Below are 18,182 nucleotides of genomic sequence, written 5' to 3'. Positions count from 1 at the left end.
CATCTGTTTTCATCTGTAATTTGACATACTCCACACCATGTGCATTACTAGATTAACTGTACTTACTACTGGAAACAACAAATAGCGTGTTTCAAAAACAAAGACAGCATGGCAATGAAAACATACAGATTTATCTCATTATTCAGTGCAAAAATGTCTCCAGGCTAATCACAGACTCTTCCTGTACCCTCACTGTTTCCCACTACTACTGTCTCCCTTTAACAGAGGAGGAAAAAAAGAAGAAAACCATGATTCAAAATGGAAGTTCAGTAATTATTAGCAGGCCAATATTTGCACAGCAAAGTGTCAGGCAAAGCTCTCAGCACACCAGCTCAGACGTAGGCTCACAAGGCACTCCCTGCCCACAGTAGGCGGCCCAACTGTCAGGTAACGATGTGCTGGAACTTGTCCCGCGCTACCTGTTCAAAGGGAGCTGCACAAGGTTTCAAGCTCTGACAGATACCACTTTGTGCAAAAACATCCACAAGAGTATTACAAAAAGAGACAGCAGTGATGTTTCAGCAACCTCTGTGTCAAGAAAGGTGCTCTCCTGCATTTTTATTGACACACACGCACAGAGCAGGTGATCATTCCTTACATAATCGGTGCTAGCGCTGCTGACACTGCTCACCCACTGGCCCCTTTCCCCTTTTGATTTTCTCCCAAATCTGCTGTTTAAGACACAGCACCCCCTACTTCAGAGACTTCCAGTACCATCCAGTGAAATTTTGCCTCTCGGAGACAATAAAGAGTGCTCAGCAAGATGATGCAGTAAAAAGATATCGATAGCATTTTATTACTACAGGATTAACAAATGTCAAAATGTTTCATCCTTTCTTTCAGCAAATATTTTATAAATCTTGAGGACACAACTTTATTAGACGCAAAGATTTAGGGCACAACCATTTCTGCCTATGACAGCAAGCTGAATACATGAGATCAAGCCCACATTTAAGAAATACTTCTCAAGTAAAAACATGTTTTCCTCACTAAGCAAAACACTGCACAGTGTGCATCTTCCCATGTTCTTATAAACAACAGCCTTACAACCAGGTTTCGTAACAATAACTAATTTTTATCCTCTGGGCTATTTTTTTTTTTTAAACCAGTTTGACAGAGCGCAGAAGTTTCAGAGTTCCTGCAGACAAATCTAAAGCAACTCATATGTACACAGGGCTGTGATATTTAGTCAGGTTTTTATTTTGATCATGAATCAGAATGCATGCCAAGGAAAGGGGCATATTTATAGACACTTATATATATATGAAAGATAAAAAAGAGATGACAGAACCAGAAAGAGAAAGAACAAAGAAAAGCCTACACCCGAAGAATATATAATCTTTTCCCGGTTATTCTTAAATTACTTTTTGCGGTTATATTCCGCTTGTAACTCCTGAGTTATAGGCCTAAAGTGACGTTAGAAAACATTACTTTTCCTGTAATGTGAAAAAGGAAGGCCAAGTATCCACACAGACTTGGCATTTACTGAATCTACTCTTCACCATTTACTCAGGTCATAAAACAATCTTCCGTTTGAGAAGGATACATGGGATTTCTCCCAGCATCACCCCAAAGGACTGAAAAACCACTTGCATGCTCTCTAATATCAGGAACGTTTTCCACAAAGTCTGAAGTATACTTTTCTGCAAAACTGAAGGTTGGTTTTAAAAATGATAGTTTCCTCTCTAGGACAACTTTTCAAACATAAAAAGACCATAAATCTATTAAATACACACTTCTCAAATCTGTGGAGGGATACGTTGGCCTCTGATACTCTTCAGTTTTGCCAACCAGTAATAAAACAAAACGAATGAAAAAAAATATCAGCCAGTCAATACACGTCATTTAAATACTCACTAGAAAGTTGGAAGAGTTAGAAAACATCAAATTCAGTTCTGCCAGATGAGAAAGTTAGGAGCAGGAGCAGAGACATGCAGTGGCATCCCTGAACTGAATATAAACAGGAAGGGGAACCACTGTTTATGGGGGTGGATAGGGATAGTAAAAAGGGGGAATGGTTTTAAACTGAGACAGGGGAGGTTTAGGTTAAATATTAGGATGACGATTTTCAAACAGAGGTCGGTGACGCTCTGCAACAGGTTGTCCAAGGAGGCTGTGGATGCCCCATCCCTGGAGGCATTCACGGCCAGGCTGGATGTGGCTCTGGGCAGCCTGCTCTGGTGGTTGGTGACCCTGCACATAGCAGGAGTTGAAACTAGATGAGCATTCTGGTCCTTTTCAACCTAGGCTTCAACTTCTATGATTCTGTGATTCTACAAACTGCTCCAAGCAGCACAGCTGCTTCCCAAGGAACTCCATTCTTCTTCCTCCAGGCACAGATTCAATGTGTTCTTGGCATCAATTCTCACCTCCTTATTTTTCACTGAACAGCACTTGCACAGAATTAACAGAGTTTAGAGATAGAGGTGACCCACTGCAAAGAACAAGGCAGTTTTGTTAACCTGTCCTGTAAAGCCCGCATTTGCCAAATCAGGCCTGTAAAACAAACATGTACGTAGACTCAAGATAAGTAATGTCTCTTCTGTAATTAAAACAACATCTTCCTTAGTGGCTATATAAACCTTGTTTATTTTGATTGGATTTGTGTCTCAAAAGACAAGTTATATTACAGTTTGCCAAGAAATAAGCAGAAATCTCTTCATCATTGCTTTGTGAAACATACTAATACCAAGTGTAATTTGTCCCTTTGACATACACAACAAAGCCAAATTCACACTTTCCCAAAGGCATGTTTGAATATAAGATGCAAATATGCTTTTTAATATTGCTCGCTCACTAAATTACTATGTTATGCATTTGCTCTTAACACGTGAATGCAAAAGGCATTAGGTAACAATATTCAGAAGAGGAAAAGGATCAAGCTCACAAAAAATAGAACAGACACTGATTTCCTCCTCACTCCTTTTCCACACCTCCAAAATGCATTATAAGCTTCAGAGATCAAACACTTACCAGCTAGAATGCCAGCATTTAACAACGTGAACATTTAACACGTTTTTCTATTCCAAGCAAAGCAAGGAATAAAAAGCCCAAGTACTAGAGAAGCACCTAAAAACGGGGTCACACAAGGTAAGAGAAGAATAAAAGCCTACAGAAATGGAATGATCTGTAGCTTTAAGTTATTCCTTAAGTTCTTAAAGTCTTCTTTCATTGTTCTTGAAAAACAGTAAAAGACCAAAAGATTAAAATATTCACCCTAGGATCTTTATATGCCTCTAGTTAGTATTGTCATAAGAAGCAATACAATTGGTTTTAAAAATAGTGACCTAAGGAGTATGTTAGCAGTTTGAACACATTGAAGTTTGTGGTTTTTTTTTTAATAATAATAAATTTTATAGTTCATCTGTCCTCAAAAAAAGCTTAATGTTTTAAGTGATAAAAAATAAAACACTGAAACATGTTAATGAACAAGCTTTGATTATACTAACATGAGATCCATGTTATTTAAAATGGACACACAAAAAAAGGCATGGAAAATGCTTTCCATTTTTCGGGACACTCAAAAAAATGGTACACTTAGAGTAGCATTTTACATAGTTTTATCTGAAGGTAAATGTAACAAATTTCAGTTTATTTTTAAAAAAGAACAACAACAAAAAAATTGGTGGAAGCACTGAGAGTCTTATTTTGAACTCCTGAAACATCAGGTATTCCTGAAAGGTCAGTTATCCCAAGAAGAAAGTTACCTGGTTCCATCCCACAGTCACCAAGTGAAGGATGCTGACCTGTGTTCCATTGTGAAACAGTGTTAAGTGCTACACTTAAGGGGCCGACTCTGCCTACGCTGCTATCAACCAAAGACTGCTCACCTATAACCCCAACTATGCAGAAACTGAGGAAATCATGGCTCCGCTGAAGTCACAGGAAATTTCTCACTGACTTCAGTTAAGTTTCACCTTATCTTCAGCCCTATTTTCAGCAGTGGGAAACATACTCCCTATTTTTAAAAGGGAAATTCTACTGCCTCCCTTGCATCCTCTAAGCAAGATCAAATTCATGGGCAACTGATACTATCTTCTGAGAAACTTATATCAGGACTTCCCAAGAAATGCTGAGTTGCCCCCCAGGGATGCTACAGAAAGTATGGTTACAAAAATCCTAATGTGTGCACGATGGGTTTTGGATGTAATTTTGGTAGTTCGGGGTGCAAATTATTATTTCATTATGAGTGTATTATTTGATGAATATTATTAACAGAAAACTGCTATGAATATACTATCAAGAGAAACAGTTAATTATTCCTCCTGGCACAGTCACTGCACGGCAGCTGTTGAATAGAGTAATGCAGCAGACTCTTCTTAAAGCATAATGCTTATTTTATTTCAAATGTAAATAAACTCATGTCTCGTGCTGCCATGTAAAACGAACTGTTCACAAGTAAATGGTTTTGTATCTTGCTGGTGCAAATGCAAATACCCTCTCTGTTCTCTCACTTCTGATGACCAAAATTTATTTCCTCTCCAAATCCAATTTAGGCTGACAGCTAATACTTTCAGCAAACAAATTTCTCAATAACAGAACAACCAGTGCTTCCGTAACAGCAACTATTTTCAAAGGACCAACCCACAGGCTTTGCTTTTCCTCTCTCATGGCCCCACTTCCAAGCAGAACAGCAGATGTGATTACAGCTATTAAGCATTCAACGTGAAGTACAATCATTTAGCAGTAACAAAAATGAATTTCTATTTGCCGTAGTGCGTCAATGATTGTGACATGCTTTCTATATAAACGTAGACCAAACATAGCCATTTACTCCAGGACAGATGTAAAAATTAGCATTTACTGAACATCAGTAAGCGAAGAGACAAAAATGTTGACCCCGTCTCATTTCCAGGCAGTCTATCAGCAGAGGAAGCATCAGTTCTTTTTTCCTTTTCAACCTATGTTTTTTCAGAACCATTTCAAAGAAATGATAGAAGCTACTGAAATGTTTCTATTTACCATAATAATGCAATTCCGCTACTTCAGGGATTTTCTTCAGTAAACAATCTCAGATGACCAGCATTAAGATGAAGAGCTAAGCTACCATAAAGACCCGAAACTTATGTCAAATTTGATTCTGTGATTATCTGTAATCTGTGCTCACCTCCCTCTATAGAGTGAATCACACTCAATGGAAGGGATAATTCTAATGGAAACAATACAACATAAAGCCCTATGCTGCCACAAACTAAAGCAGCTGCCTCCTTTTTTCAATTTACTCAATGAGGCTTAGTATATCCAAAAGAAAGAACCACACTAAACATCTTCCTACAGTCTGCACAGGCATAGTATTTAGTATTTTCTGAAATCTATTATTTTAAAACCCTGTTTCATTACATGACAAAGAGAACCAACTGTTCTTTGCCATTATTAACACCTGATCATCACAAGACCCGTTCTTAAAGATGACCTTACAAGGAAAACAAATAGCCGTGACTTCTTGTCCCTCTCTCTAATTCATAAAAGGAAGGATTCACTTTATCTACGGCTTTTTTTGCAGCAAGTTTATCTGACAGAACAGCAGATACATCATTAAAGAAAATACTACGAGAAATTATCTTTAATTTAAAATATTTACATGTTTTTAATAGATGAAGAAACTGGAACAAGATTCACTGTTAAGAGTTTCAGCCTCTGCTTCTCAGGAATTTCTAAGAAGGCTCTTAAGCTCCTAATGGGAGCCTCAACTAAATACCAAGAAAAAAAGCAAAACAAAATAAACAAACAATAAAACCACACCTACAGCAAATCAAACAAAAATCCTGGGGGGGGGGGGGGAAGAGGGGAATATTCTGAAGTGTATGATGATCAAAGGTTTACAATCATTTTTTATGTACATGTATGAAATGCAGCTATCAGTCTGTAGAAGGCAACACATCTTACTATTTTGTCCTCTGCTGGCTGTTCTTGAGATTCATTCTCCATCTTTGCAAAATAAATAGGCTAAAAAACAAAAATCCTGCTTATTTTGTGTATCTGCTCCCTTAACCAATAGCAACATTGTCTGTGCTGAAAGCTACTGAGGAGCACAAAAAACTGCAATCTATTCAGTATTCTTTAGCTTTAGCATGTGAGGGCAATTACACGCACAAGACAACAAATGTATCACTTGACTAGCGCTCACTGTACACATGCACTACACTGACGTTAATAGTTCACCGCGAAACAGTCGGCCTCATTTTCTTGGCATATTTCAATCTTCTAGAATAAAAACAATTTCAGAAAGGACCACATACAACCAGCCACCAAACAGTAAACACATTCGTACTTGCTAGCTTTAAAACTACCTGCCAAGCCAACAGTCAATTGATTGCCTTGGCGTAAAGTCGACATTTCCAATCTGGGACATTACCCAATATGAGGACTGTAAACCCATTCCTAAATGAGGTAATCACATTGGTGCTGCTATAGTTCTGGTTGACTTGCAGTTTCCATTACAATAAATCTTTGCAGCACATTCCCGGAGGTTTTATAAAACTTTCTTGCACCTTCAAAAAAAAGTTACTCCAAGTTGAAACCTGTCATATAAGACAAAAAAAAAAAAAAAAAAAAAAAAAGAAGCAGCAAGTTTTCCATACTTAATCCTCAAAAAAACTTGTACAAGTTTACATTCTGCAGATCAAGAATACAAGAAATGTGAAAGGACAAGTAGCACACTTTGACTCTACATATTTATACAGCAAAAAAGAAAAAAAGACCGATGCTCAAACCTTAGTACAGTCAGGCTCAAACCTCTCAGACCAGCACACAATCAGTATTGGAAAAGTATTGATATATTGCATTTAAAATAGCTATTAGGAACGGCTATTGTACAAATCCATGCAACTATCCTTCATAAAGGAATTTATTATGTGTTATAGCAACACAATCCTATTTACACAATGATCTGTTGTTCCAGTCCATCAAGTATACAAGAATTTTTAATGCATCCAAAAAAAAAAAAAAAAAAAAAAGATTGATCAGGCATCGATCATCTGATTAAACAGACACATTGTGCTACTCAATTCTTTCAAGCATATTCGTAAATCGAAGCCTTCAGACTTCGCTGCAAACATCCAAAACCTATCCACTCATATTTCAAGGAACTGATTTTTAACCTTAATGAAATTCTGCACAAACTGAAATGTTACATGCTATTAACATGAAACACTAACATCTCAGACAACAGCTGAAAACTTTTGTTTTTGAAGATAGACTTAGGAGTTTTTATTCCTCTCACAAACGTTTTTATGAAATATCAGAAAACTTCCCAAAACACACAGCACAGGAGCACAGAAACACTTTCAAAGGGCATCAGAATTTTAAAAACGGAGAGCTGAATGATTAGGGCATCACAGCTGGCTCAGCTAAAGGTACAAAAGGTGGGGAATATAAATAAAAAGGAAATTACTATCTTTATACTTCAATCTTATTCACTCTGGAACAAAACACATTGCACAGTATGCTGATGCTAAGTATTCCTACACACTAAGCTTCTTAATTTTCACATCACCCCTTTATAATACCAAGAAACATCTGAAAGTTTAGAAAGTTAAACCTGAAAGGATGTTTTTGTGTTCTGTTTTTATGTATGTACTATTATCTCTCTGATGTTCTGGGAAAGGAGTGCTATGAATCCTGAAAACCACATTCCTCCTATGCAAAACAGGAGAAAGAGTACATGAGGTAGTAACACTGAGATTTAAATGCAAAACCAGCATTTTAAAACCCTGAGATACCAATGCTGGCCTTGTTGCAACTTGTGTTTCTATCATGTTGAAAACTGACAACATAGACACAGATGAACTTGCTGCCAGCTCTTCCTTGCCTCCCCTTTTCCTTCTTCACCTATTGAATATAGAGGGAAGAAAAACTAAGCTTCCAAATAACATCAAGAAGTCATATTCGTTAAGTAATTCATTGACCACAAGTACTGCCTACTGCCAAAGGAGAGACACGCTGTCAAGTCTGTATCCTATAAATAAAATACATGATTCTTCCAGTAATATCTTCCCTTCTTACACTTGCCTTCTTACGCACACACTCTTAGAAAATCATTTGATTTTTAATCTCCTTAGCCATTGAGACAATCTTACAGAAATCAGTCCAAATGCTTTACATATTTACTGATACTGAATTAACTGGATGTTCCCTTAACATCTGACAAAATGCTGTGGCATTCTCCAAATTGCTAAGCACTGTGTTGCAACAGGCTACCATGCATCTTCACATGCTCATTATGGATCCCTGCTGTCAAGCATTAGGAAGAAAGAGATAACCAAGTTACTGTAACAGCTTTCCTTCTCCTTCCTACATGCTTATGTGTGTATATATGTATATACACACATATACACACACACACACACACACACACACACCAGCCTTTTATCCTTAGTTATGTTAGTAATGAAAAAAAAAAAATCATCCACATTTCAAATACAGTTTAGTGTTTTGTTACTGTGGCTTGTATTGATTAACTCCTGAGAGACACGTTCCAAGTTCAAATCCTTTTGAAGCTCTGTTTTTTCTCTTCATAGCACTGTTTGTAACTACTACATAGAATATATCCCATATGTACTTACCACACTTTCTTCAACAACTTGACACAGAATTCTAAGGAAATTTGTGTCTTATTTGAACCTTCCTGTTTGGCACCAAGCATGCCTAGAACATAGTTCAGTGGTATGATGATGACGGGGTGACAGTTGGACTAGATGACCTTAGTGGCCTTTTCCAACCTTAATGATTGTATGATTCTGTGATTAGGAGACATAGAAGAAGTTTTAGGAGAATGCTTACAGCACTACATGGAGATGGCTTTCTCAACAGGTTAGCAGGCTATGCTAACACTCATACTGCAGGCAGACAGGATGACTGCACCTGACAACACTTTGTCTTTTCCATGTCTATTTAATTGTTCTTATGCCAGAGGCCTCCCTTCTTCATGAGTCTCTCCTGCACCTCTGGGCTGCAGCACTGGGCTTCCAACAGGAATACACTATTCCCTCTTGCAGCATGACATACACCAGCTACCTTCATCTAGGCAATTAACTTCATTTTCAACATTTCCTTAATTTTAGATGGATCACTAGGGTGTTGTTTTTCATCTGCTTCTCCATTTGCATTGTCCTGCAGCAGAACCTGCAAGTTAAAATCTGTCAAGTCCCATAGTACTAACCTCAAGCAGTGGAACTGACTGACAAAGAGCCAGACTTAACATTTTAAAGTCTTCAAAATGCAGATATCTTCACAACCTAACATAGCCTGCTAGTTTCATCCAAGGAAACAGAACTGACAATCCCAGCTGTCTTCGGGCAACAGCAAACTACAGCTTAAAATAATAACCTCCCTCGTAAATGTTTCCCTGCCTTCCTACAGTGTGGCACTTCCACTCTCATAATCCACCTACCCAATGCCCTTTCTGCATGATACTTCAGTTTAAAAAAATAAATAAAAAAGATATATTTTAAGCAGGCCTAGTATTTTTATTAACCAATCACATTTTCAGAAGTCCCTTGTGGTTTTCATTAACTCAATGTGACTCTGTAAAAGACTACGATTTTCAAAATGTGCTGAGATTCATCTTTTGAAACTTTTGCAATATTATTTATTTTGTATATATTACACCTAGAAGTAGGCACATGCTATGCAGCTGATTTTAACAAGCATAGCTAGGCTCTCCTTATTTAATATTCATGTCACAGGAGTAAAAATCCAGCCAGGAATCAAACTGTGGCATCCTGTGCCAAAGACAACTTACCACTCAGCTGGTAAGTTGGCAATTCAATTTACAAACCTGCATTCCTGCATTTTAATCCTTTGTAGAAAGGTGGTAATGTATGAGCAATATGAAAAGAACTGGATTCAGATCATTAGAGGTTCACAAACTGAACACGCGAGTCTTTGGAGGCAGTCCAAAACAAAATCATGCCTAGGTGGTGATGTCCGTTCAATAAAAATTCAATGTCATAATTATCCTCTCACTTTTTCCCCAAAGAGCATTAGTGCTCAGAACTGTGCCACTGCTCAGCCAATTACATTAATGCTGTTAGAAGACAGATAGGGCCGGCAGCCAATCACTATGCCAGGTCACTGCCTGCTGATGGATAATTCACAATTATCAAGCAATTAGCAAATGAAGTGAAAATTCAACACTCATCTCCACAGAGCATAGAATAACTCATTTTAAAATTAAAAATATGTTTTAATAACTTTATTTGGCCACACAGCCAAACAGCCACACAGACAGCCATCTTCTTCCAGTTTTTCCTCCCATACACGACTGATAAAATGCTCTGCTGTCTTCAGATAGCAACCAGATCTATCATTTTATACTTCTTAGCAAAAACGGCCTCTCCCTTGCAAGAAAATATTTAACAACAGGAAAGATCAAAACTGGAAACTGTTCATAAAGGTACTATTTGCTCAACTATCTGAAACTGTTAGTTAACCGATCACTTGATGAAGATCCTGCACTGGAGGGTGAGTAGTAATTAGCCAAGCACCTATCTGTCTGGGACTCCATAACTTTCTTTTCTTCTCTAAATTTGACAACAAATGACATAAAAAGAAACTGATCTGCAGTTATTCTGTAGCACAAAACAAAACTCTGCTTTCCATCCACCATCAAGTTACTAGCTTGCAATGCTCACAACAAAGTCTGCAACTCCAACTGCCAACATTCACAACTCTAAATAAAAAATATAGTAGAAATTTGACAACATCATTCCTGGAGAAATTTCTTTCTTTTCTAGAAAGATACTGTGTTACTTTGTATACACATTATGAACACTGTAACTGACTTTGTTTTAAAAGGGCTGGAAAAAATGCGGACAAGACTGTCATCAACAACGAAGCCCAACTAGATTAACAGAGATTCCCATTGGAATTGGAGGACATTCTCATGTCCTCTGATAGCCAAAAACCAGGCTGACCTTTGAGAGCTGATCAGGGGAAAAAAAAATAGGAAAAATTAAAGAAAACTTCTATCAAAAGGAGAAAGGGAAAAAAAAAGAAAAAACTGTTGATATCAATATGCAAATATGTTTATATAGATGTGTATGCTCTGGACAACACTAGTCTTACTGTGCTAATGGCAGCTTTAGGTTTTCATCTTACAGATAAGTAAACCTGAACCAGAGAGAATTAAAAACATATAAAGTAAATACACAAGGCTAAGTGACGTCAATTGAGAAAAAAGAAAATGGATGGTGTTTGACACATTTCTCTCTCCAAAAAGATACTAGCAAGACACTAAGCTCTTTTGTGACTGTATGGAGTTTCAGAAAACATTTACGCTGTCAACACAAGACATTTACTTTTAAAACAGTCTCTCACCCTCTTTGTAGAGGAGGCATGCTTATCTATGAATTTTGTTCTTGCACCCCTCGGCACTACCACAATGTCTGAAAGCAGAGAACCGAAAGGAACAGAGAAAAGCCCTCCACAAACCTGTTGCTGTGGATACTGCATTCCTCCCATGGCTGCCGGGGCTCGTCCCTGCATCCCCACTGGGTAGCGCTGGGGGCCGGGAGGGCCGTAGGACTGCCCAGGGTAGGGGCTGCTCTGCTGCGCCTGGGAGTGAGGGTTATTGCCCATGCCATATAGCTGGGGTCTCTTCATGACCATTGGATCCATTGGGCTGCCCTGTTAATGAACACAAACAAAGAACTCATTAAGAAATGCTGCAAGAAACAGGTCAGAACAGTCACGCTCATCACGAGCAAAGCATGCAGGTATCTTCTCAATGCTTTTACAACATTTTTACAAACTCATCAAAAATAGATCTGACATAAAAACAGGCACAGTACCATATTATGGCTTCCATTAATTGGATGAGTTTCTGAATGGTAAGTTTGAGACTTCCACTACATTTAGAAATAAGTAAACTACAGTCAAATTTAGACTATATCTGTCACGTACAAAAAGACAGGTATAGTAATTTCCCAGCAAGTTCCAGCTTACAAAACAAGTGAATAGACTGTTGTACACTGCCTTCAGTGTGTAAACATGCATAGAAGAATGTCTGCCAAGAGAGATATAACTAATGGGCAAGTAATTCAAACTTGAGAAAGTGTCTGTTTGCTTTCTTTCAGGAAAAAATAAATAAATAAATAAATAAAAATCAGGAAAACGTGAAGAAAAGGAACTTCCCAACAAGTGCAATGCTTACAGAGTGCTGTATTTCAGTGCTCTCGTATCGCTAGCACGTGCTTTAATAAGCTTCCAGATCATAAGGTAAGTCATAACCCACAATTTACATGGATGGCTATTTGCCTTTTTAACAGACTTCAGAAAATCCAAACTGAAATCACTTATGCAGGGGGGAGGGGAAGTTTTACTTTTAGACTTTTTGGCAGGACTTACCAAGCACCTTAACAGTTTCAAGATGGGTGTCAACCATCGTGTGCCATTACTCTCCCGTTTTATTACTGAGAACTGAACTAGAAAAAAACACCATACTACTCCAATAGCAGAAGTACTGTATTGCTTATATGGCAACCATTTCTTAACTCCTGACTGACAAACAGTTATATTCAAACAAGAAAACTTAAGGAGTCTATCAGAATCTCATCTGAATGAGATATTCCTCCTCCCAAAAGAACCTCACCTACCCCCACTCCAGGAGTCTTTCTCATGGAATACTTGGTACTTGTTTTCCTACAGAAAACTTCATTTTTAAGTCTCCTACGTAGCACACTTCTACAAGGCCTTTTTGGATACTATATTCTGACATAACAGCTCTTGTGAGAACAAATTACTTTTTCTCCCCGTCCGTATTTCTTTTTGTTGTTAGTTTGTACTCCTAAAACGCTATTCTTCCTACCAGTACAGACAGATGTGCCCCCCCTCTAGTCATGCTCAACAAACAATATGTTGTTCTTACTATTTCTTCCTTGAAAGTGAAGAACTCAAAGCTTCTTATTTTTTCCATCCGTTTCCCCCATCTCTACCAATACCTATTTGTGAGCAATGTGACCAAAAAGAGCACAGTTTTCCAAATGCAGTCAATGCGTTGGTGGAAACCGTAACCTCATTCTCATATGACAGCTCCATTCATTTCAGTGGGCTGCCCTTTTTCCCTTTTTTTTTTTCTCTCTCTCTCTCTCTTTTTTTTTTTTTTTTTGCCACCGCAGCAAACTGCACATTCAATTCTAATTTTGGCTAACTATTACTCAGCAATTTTCTCTTTATTATTTGGCTTTTTTCGTGGCCGGATTTGAAGTTTCTATTTTTTCACCACTAAACATCCCTGGATAATTTACTATTTATATTTCACACTTTTAAAAATCGATGGTTCCCAAACCACGTTAGGCCACCTGATCCCTAGCAACACACTCAGTTTTTCTTCGACCATCAAGCACTGTCATCACACTCTTAACTGAAAACAGACCCATGTAAGGGCTCAGAAGATGAACCAGAGACGCCGTATTATAGGCTCACAGGGGACAAGTTAAATTCCCTTTCTGCAGGCCAAGATACTTTCTCTGTGTTTATTTCTGTGTTTTAATGTTCATTCTTGCATACCACCTGTTGTATTCCTCTCCTCAAATATAAATCCTTGCTTAATGAAAGTTTTGGGTTTCCTTCATGAGATGCTCATGAAGCCTAACAGCACTGCTTATTGCACCATCTTCTGATCCAGAGCACTGTTTCTTAGTCTCACTTCCTATAACAACATTTACTCAAATTCTCATTAATTTTGAGCTTAATATTTTCTGCTCCCCATCCAATACTTAAATAGAACTACAAAACAATGTGGATAATTACATCTAAAACAGTTTGATACTTTCCATTAGGAAGACTATTTTCAGGTGCATATAAACCTTGCCAAACTTCAAGCATTTAGGCTGAAATTTTCCAGGCCATATGTATGCCTGAGGCTGAAATTCTCTGGAAAATTCAACTGAAGCAGTTCAGCTATGTCTTAGAATGAGGTCACAGAAGAATACATCATTTATGTTCTTACATAAAATACTTAAAAATACTGCTTGAATACCATGCTTTGGGGTGGAGGATTTTAATTTGCCAGAGTGACAATGGATTTTAGAGAAATACAAGATGTGTAGCCCTAAGAATCCCTGAACTTCACGGCTTCCTAGGAGTGGAGGAAAAACAGAGAGTGCAAGCTGCAGAGCACAGCGAGACCGGATCAAAGGAGTTATGAGGTGTAAAGAGGTGGCCTGAAATTTACCAGACAAAGAAAGGACAACAGGTTAAAAAAAGCAGTGGAGACAGAACTGGGGCAGAAGAGGTAGAAGGAAGAGGAGAAAAAAAGGTCAGGAGGTTAAATTAATACAGGCTAAATAGTCTTCATCCACTGGAACCAGTGACCTCCAAGCAGTGGAGGTTTTCTGCTTGTTCATTAGGTGGTTTGGGAGTGAGCTTCCCTGACATTCCATCCTTCTCTCCTTTCCTCTCCCCAGCCCACTGTCTCCCTTTAGCTCTCACTTCTCCCTGTCCTACCCTGGAGACCCTACTCTCCTTCCCTCTGGTGAGATAAAGACTGAGAAAGAGCTCCAGTCACTGGGGCCTATAGGTGACCTATGCCATGCTGTGATCACCAGACACAAGTAACAACGGCACGGGTGAAGAGGGACCTGGGCATACTCAGAGCTTACACTGGACCCTGCCAGTGATGCACCAGAATCAAAGGGCAGGACAAGCCAGAGATACCTGCCCTTGGTGCTAATGCTGCTTGCTCCCTTCATAGCCTCGGGGAAATGGTAAGAAATAGTACAATAAAGTCCTCTGGATCATCATTAGGCGGAGAAGTAAGACTCTGGTATTAAGTATTCAAAGCCATGGAAGAGAAGGATGGTCCATTTTAGCCATCTTGATTTCTTGTCCTGAGAAGCATGAGGAGGCAGACGGTCATAAAGGAGATACTAAGACCAACTCAGCACTGTGAACACTTGAGCACGCTCAGGTATAGACAGGGAGGCCTCTCCCACAGGTGGGGAACACACTATTGGAAATACCACACAAAAAACCATAGCCTGAAAAGAAACTTAAGTGTAAGCAAACTCCCAGGAATCTTCTAGCAGAGAACTGCTACATGTAACCCAATGAAGACACAAGTCACTCTTTGTGCTGGCTGGTCCCTATGGAGGAAGCATCCTACCCTCCATCTATCATGGTTTTTACTTAAAGCTGAATAAACTTACTAAAACAATGAATTTTCAACATATATCAGTTTAAGGCATCCCTCATTCCCTGTCTTGAAGTCATAGGATTTTACATGTAGAAATGCTTCATATTTACCAACTGAACTACTTTTGAACTTGATGAGATATGATTTGGAGACCTTTTGAGAAGTTATGCATTGCAGAAAATTGGACCTACAGCCATCACAGACAGATCACTTACAAGCTACTCAAACTTCCTACTGTAATGCCTCAGTTTCCTAACTGCAAAAGTGGGGAAAAAAATAAAATCATTACATCTTCACTAGAGAGGTGATTTTAAAATTTAATATGACAGTGATCAATACCATACAAAACTCTCTCAATAAAGAGCAGATTTTGTCTTCAGAACATCGTATGGTAAGAAAGACCTGGAGCCATACGCTTAACAAAGGAAACGGTGCTCACTGAGTATCGAGTGTACTGTACAGCGGAGTTAGAAATTTAATTATAACTTTTTCTAACTTTATCATGTGCACAGTTTTCAGCTTCAGCATTCTTTTAAAGTTTCTTCTTTAGAGAAGGAGTTTTTCTCACTCACAATGTTTTGAAAAGTTAAAGTTCTTATTTCAGAAATACATCTTACATCTTCCTACACGAAGGTTCCTTTAACATTTGTTAAGTTTGAATATTTTCTTTTTCGCATTAGTTTTGAAAGTTTTCAAAGACAACTTTAGGGCAACAGAATCACGATGAAAGTGTCAATCTGCATGTTCTAGGGATCAACAACCAACCACCCCACACCTGCACACAAATGCTTTTCAGAACGAGTGCTGCTGACATTCAGTGAATTTTCCTACACCCCAGTGGACTTATATTATCCTGAATGGATGTTGTTTATTTTTTCCACACCTTCTACGCATTTACTTAAAACTGATAAGTAAATAAAACTAAAATATAGCATTTAATATAATTATTTTAGTTTCATTGCAACTATCAGTATCCGTCTCTTTCCCTGACACTAACTTGCGGCCAATTTAGTTTGCTCACCCTAATTTCTACTGCCATATTCCGCCACACAAGCCTGAGCAGATTTGGCATTTTGATTCTGACTCTGCACCTCCTTTCCAACTTGCTGCATTTCATTTAAACTTTGCACAGATCTGTAGTTCCTCAAAATACCTCAGTTTTGCTCTTTGCTTCGGTCTGCAGTAATACAATTCGTACCTTCTTTATTGCAGTGCCTATCTTACATCACTATCGGATTCATTTGCACACGTACTACCAGGCTTTGTGAAAACAGAGTGCTTCATAAAAGACCTTGCCCATTGTGCGCCTTGTGAGCACATTAAAACACTGAAAAGAAGCTTTGCTAATGATTTCAACAGGGCCAAGGTTTCATTCCTACTCTTTGGATTGATAGTGTCACCATTAAGACAAGAAGAAAAGCTTACACTGCCTACAGACAGTAACCAACAAACCTTTTCTGTAACACGTTCCTTCCTTCAGTGTTTTGCACAAAGGAAAGCATCAACTCCGCATCACTGCTGTAAGCACAAGTGGAAAAATTAGTATCTACAGTTGTAAACTCAGTATTACCACCACTTCCACTCACCTCCTAGGCAAAACATATCAAATAAATCTCCTTCTCCACAAAGTATCTGGGGATTCAGTTTTACCTCTTCTACAGTAAGAGAAAAAGTTACTGTTCTCTTTGCCATTTAACCAGTGTTTTCCCAGATATCTCAGCTCTAAAGTACAGTGCATACTAGAGTAACTTCAGCAGCTGGCTGATCAAGATACATTGGCTCTTTCTTTTACATTAAGCATTAAATATACTACTGAGTCACCACTGTGTGTTTCACTTCTAATGCCACAGTTTTTATTTGAAAGACATTTACAAATATGAACAACATTGGTCACAGTCCCAAAATAGAACTTAATTATTTAAAGATGTCACAAAGAACCCCGCCAGTGAAGTCTTAGGGCAGGGAAGAGCAGGAGACATTACAAAGGTCACATTCAGAAGATACAGCAATTCACTGCAAGACGAGAGTATTCACACGAGCTACAACTACTCTGCAGAAAGAAGGTGTGCATTATTTTTTGTTTAAAGAAATAAAATAAGTGAAAGAAGCACCAGTTTGGCTGACAGCAGCAAATGCGGCAACATAAAGCGCCTATAAGCCACGCCGCATCCCAACAACTAGTGCTACATCATTTGTGTCTGACGTGAACTCAACACTCTCAAATAAGCTTGCCCTCAAACTCCTAGGGCTACTGAACACAATAACTCTTTGTTTATTCATTGATCTACAGCCAAAGCTTCTGTCTCTGCGTTACAAAATAAATAAATAATAAAGAAGCTTTTTTTTTTTTTTTTTTTTTTTAAATACTGAAGCTTTGAGACCTCATAATAAAGACAGCTGACAATCAGCTACCAACATTCCAAAAAAGATGGGCATGGAGCTCGCAGCTCCAGGTCAGGTACCCAGTTACAAATTTATCGCTAGAGATAATCACGAGTATTCACCATAACACAATGACACAGCTGGCATGAGGTCGCAACTGGGGAAAAGATAATCCATTCCTAGATAATGCCATCATTTGTATGAACACGTACAAGGGCTCCTCAGCCAACATTTTTACACAACAAAAGCATGAGTATCAAAACACAACTCTTGCTACATATTTCAAGTAACTATTTTTAAAAAAAGATGCAAACAACAAGATGTATGCACATTATTAAAATCTTCCTTATGTTAGCATTAAAATCTGAGAGGTGACTGGCAAATACGCTTCCTGTTTCTTTTTCAAACAGGAAACGTACTACCTGTGATTCAGAAAAACTTCAGAAGAAGTCAGTTGCACAAATACAGCAAGGAACAAGGAAAATCAGTCAATGAAGAAGCATTTACTAGTGGAGATTTAACAGAAATTTTGCCATTGTCTCGAAGGTGCTGTATATTATTTCAGATGCAAGGAGACAGCAGAAAGAATTTCCACTCAGAACAGAAAGTATATAATTAAAAAGAGGTAAAGGAGAAAAGCAAAGCTGTGCCCCACCAAAAAATC

At 38.3% G+C, this 18,182-nt stretch overlaps 1 protein-coding gene across 1 annotated transcript in view; it reads right to left on the bottom strand.

Moving 5' to 3' along the window:
* ARID1B (AT-rich interaction domain 1B) overlaps window positions 1-18,182 on the bottom strand; it is a gene marked incomplete at both ends in the record, with an annotated part of 315,911 nt that overhangs the window by 275,722 nt on the left and 22,007 nt on the right. The window contains one exon of the mRNA XM_079550855.1: window positions 11,434-11,628. Within this exon, the coding sequence (XP_079406981.1) occupies window positions 11,434-11,628 (195 nt within the window). The remainder of the gene's footprint in view (window positions 1-11,433; window positions 11,629-18,182) is intronic.

Source organism: Tetrao urogallus, assembly GCF_951394365.1.
Source record: "Tetrao urogallus genome assembly, chromosome: 2".
NCBI classification, from domain to species: Eukaryota; Metazoa; Chordata; class Aves; order Galliformes; family Phasianidae; genus Tetrao; species Tetrao urogallus.
This window is presented reverse-complemented; position numbering and strand designations above follow the sequence as displayed.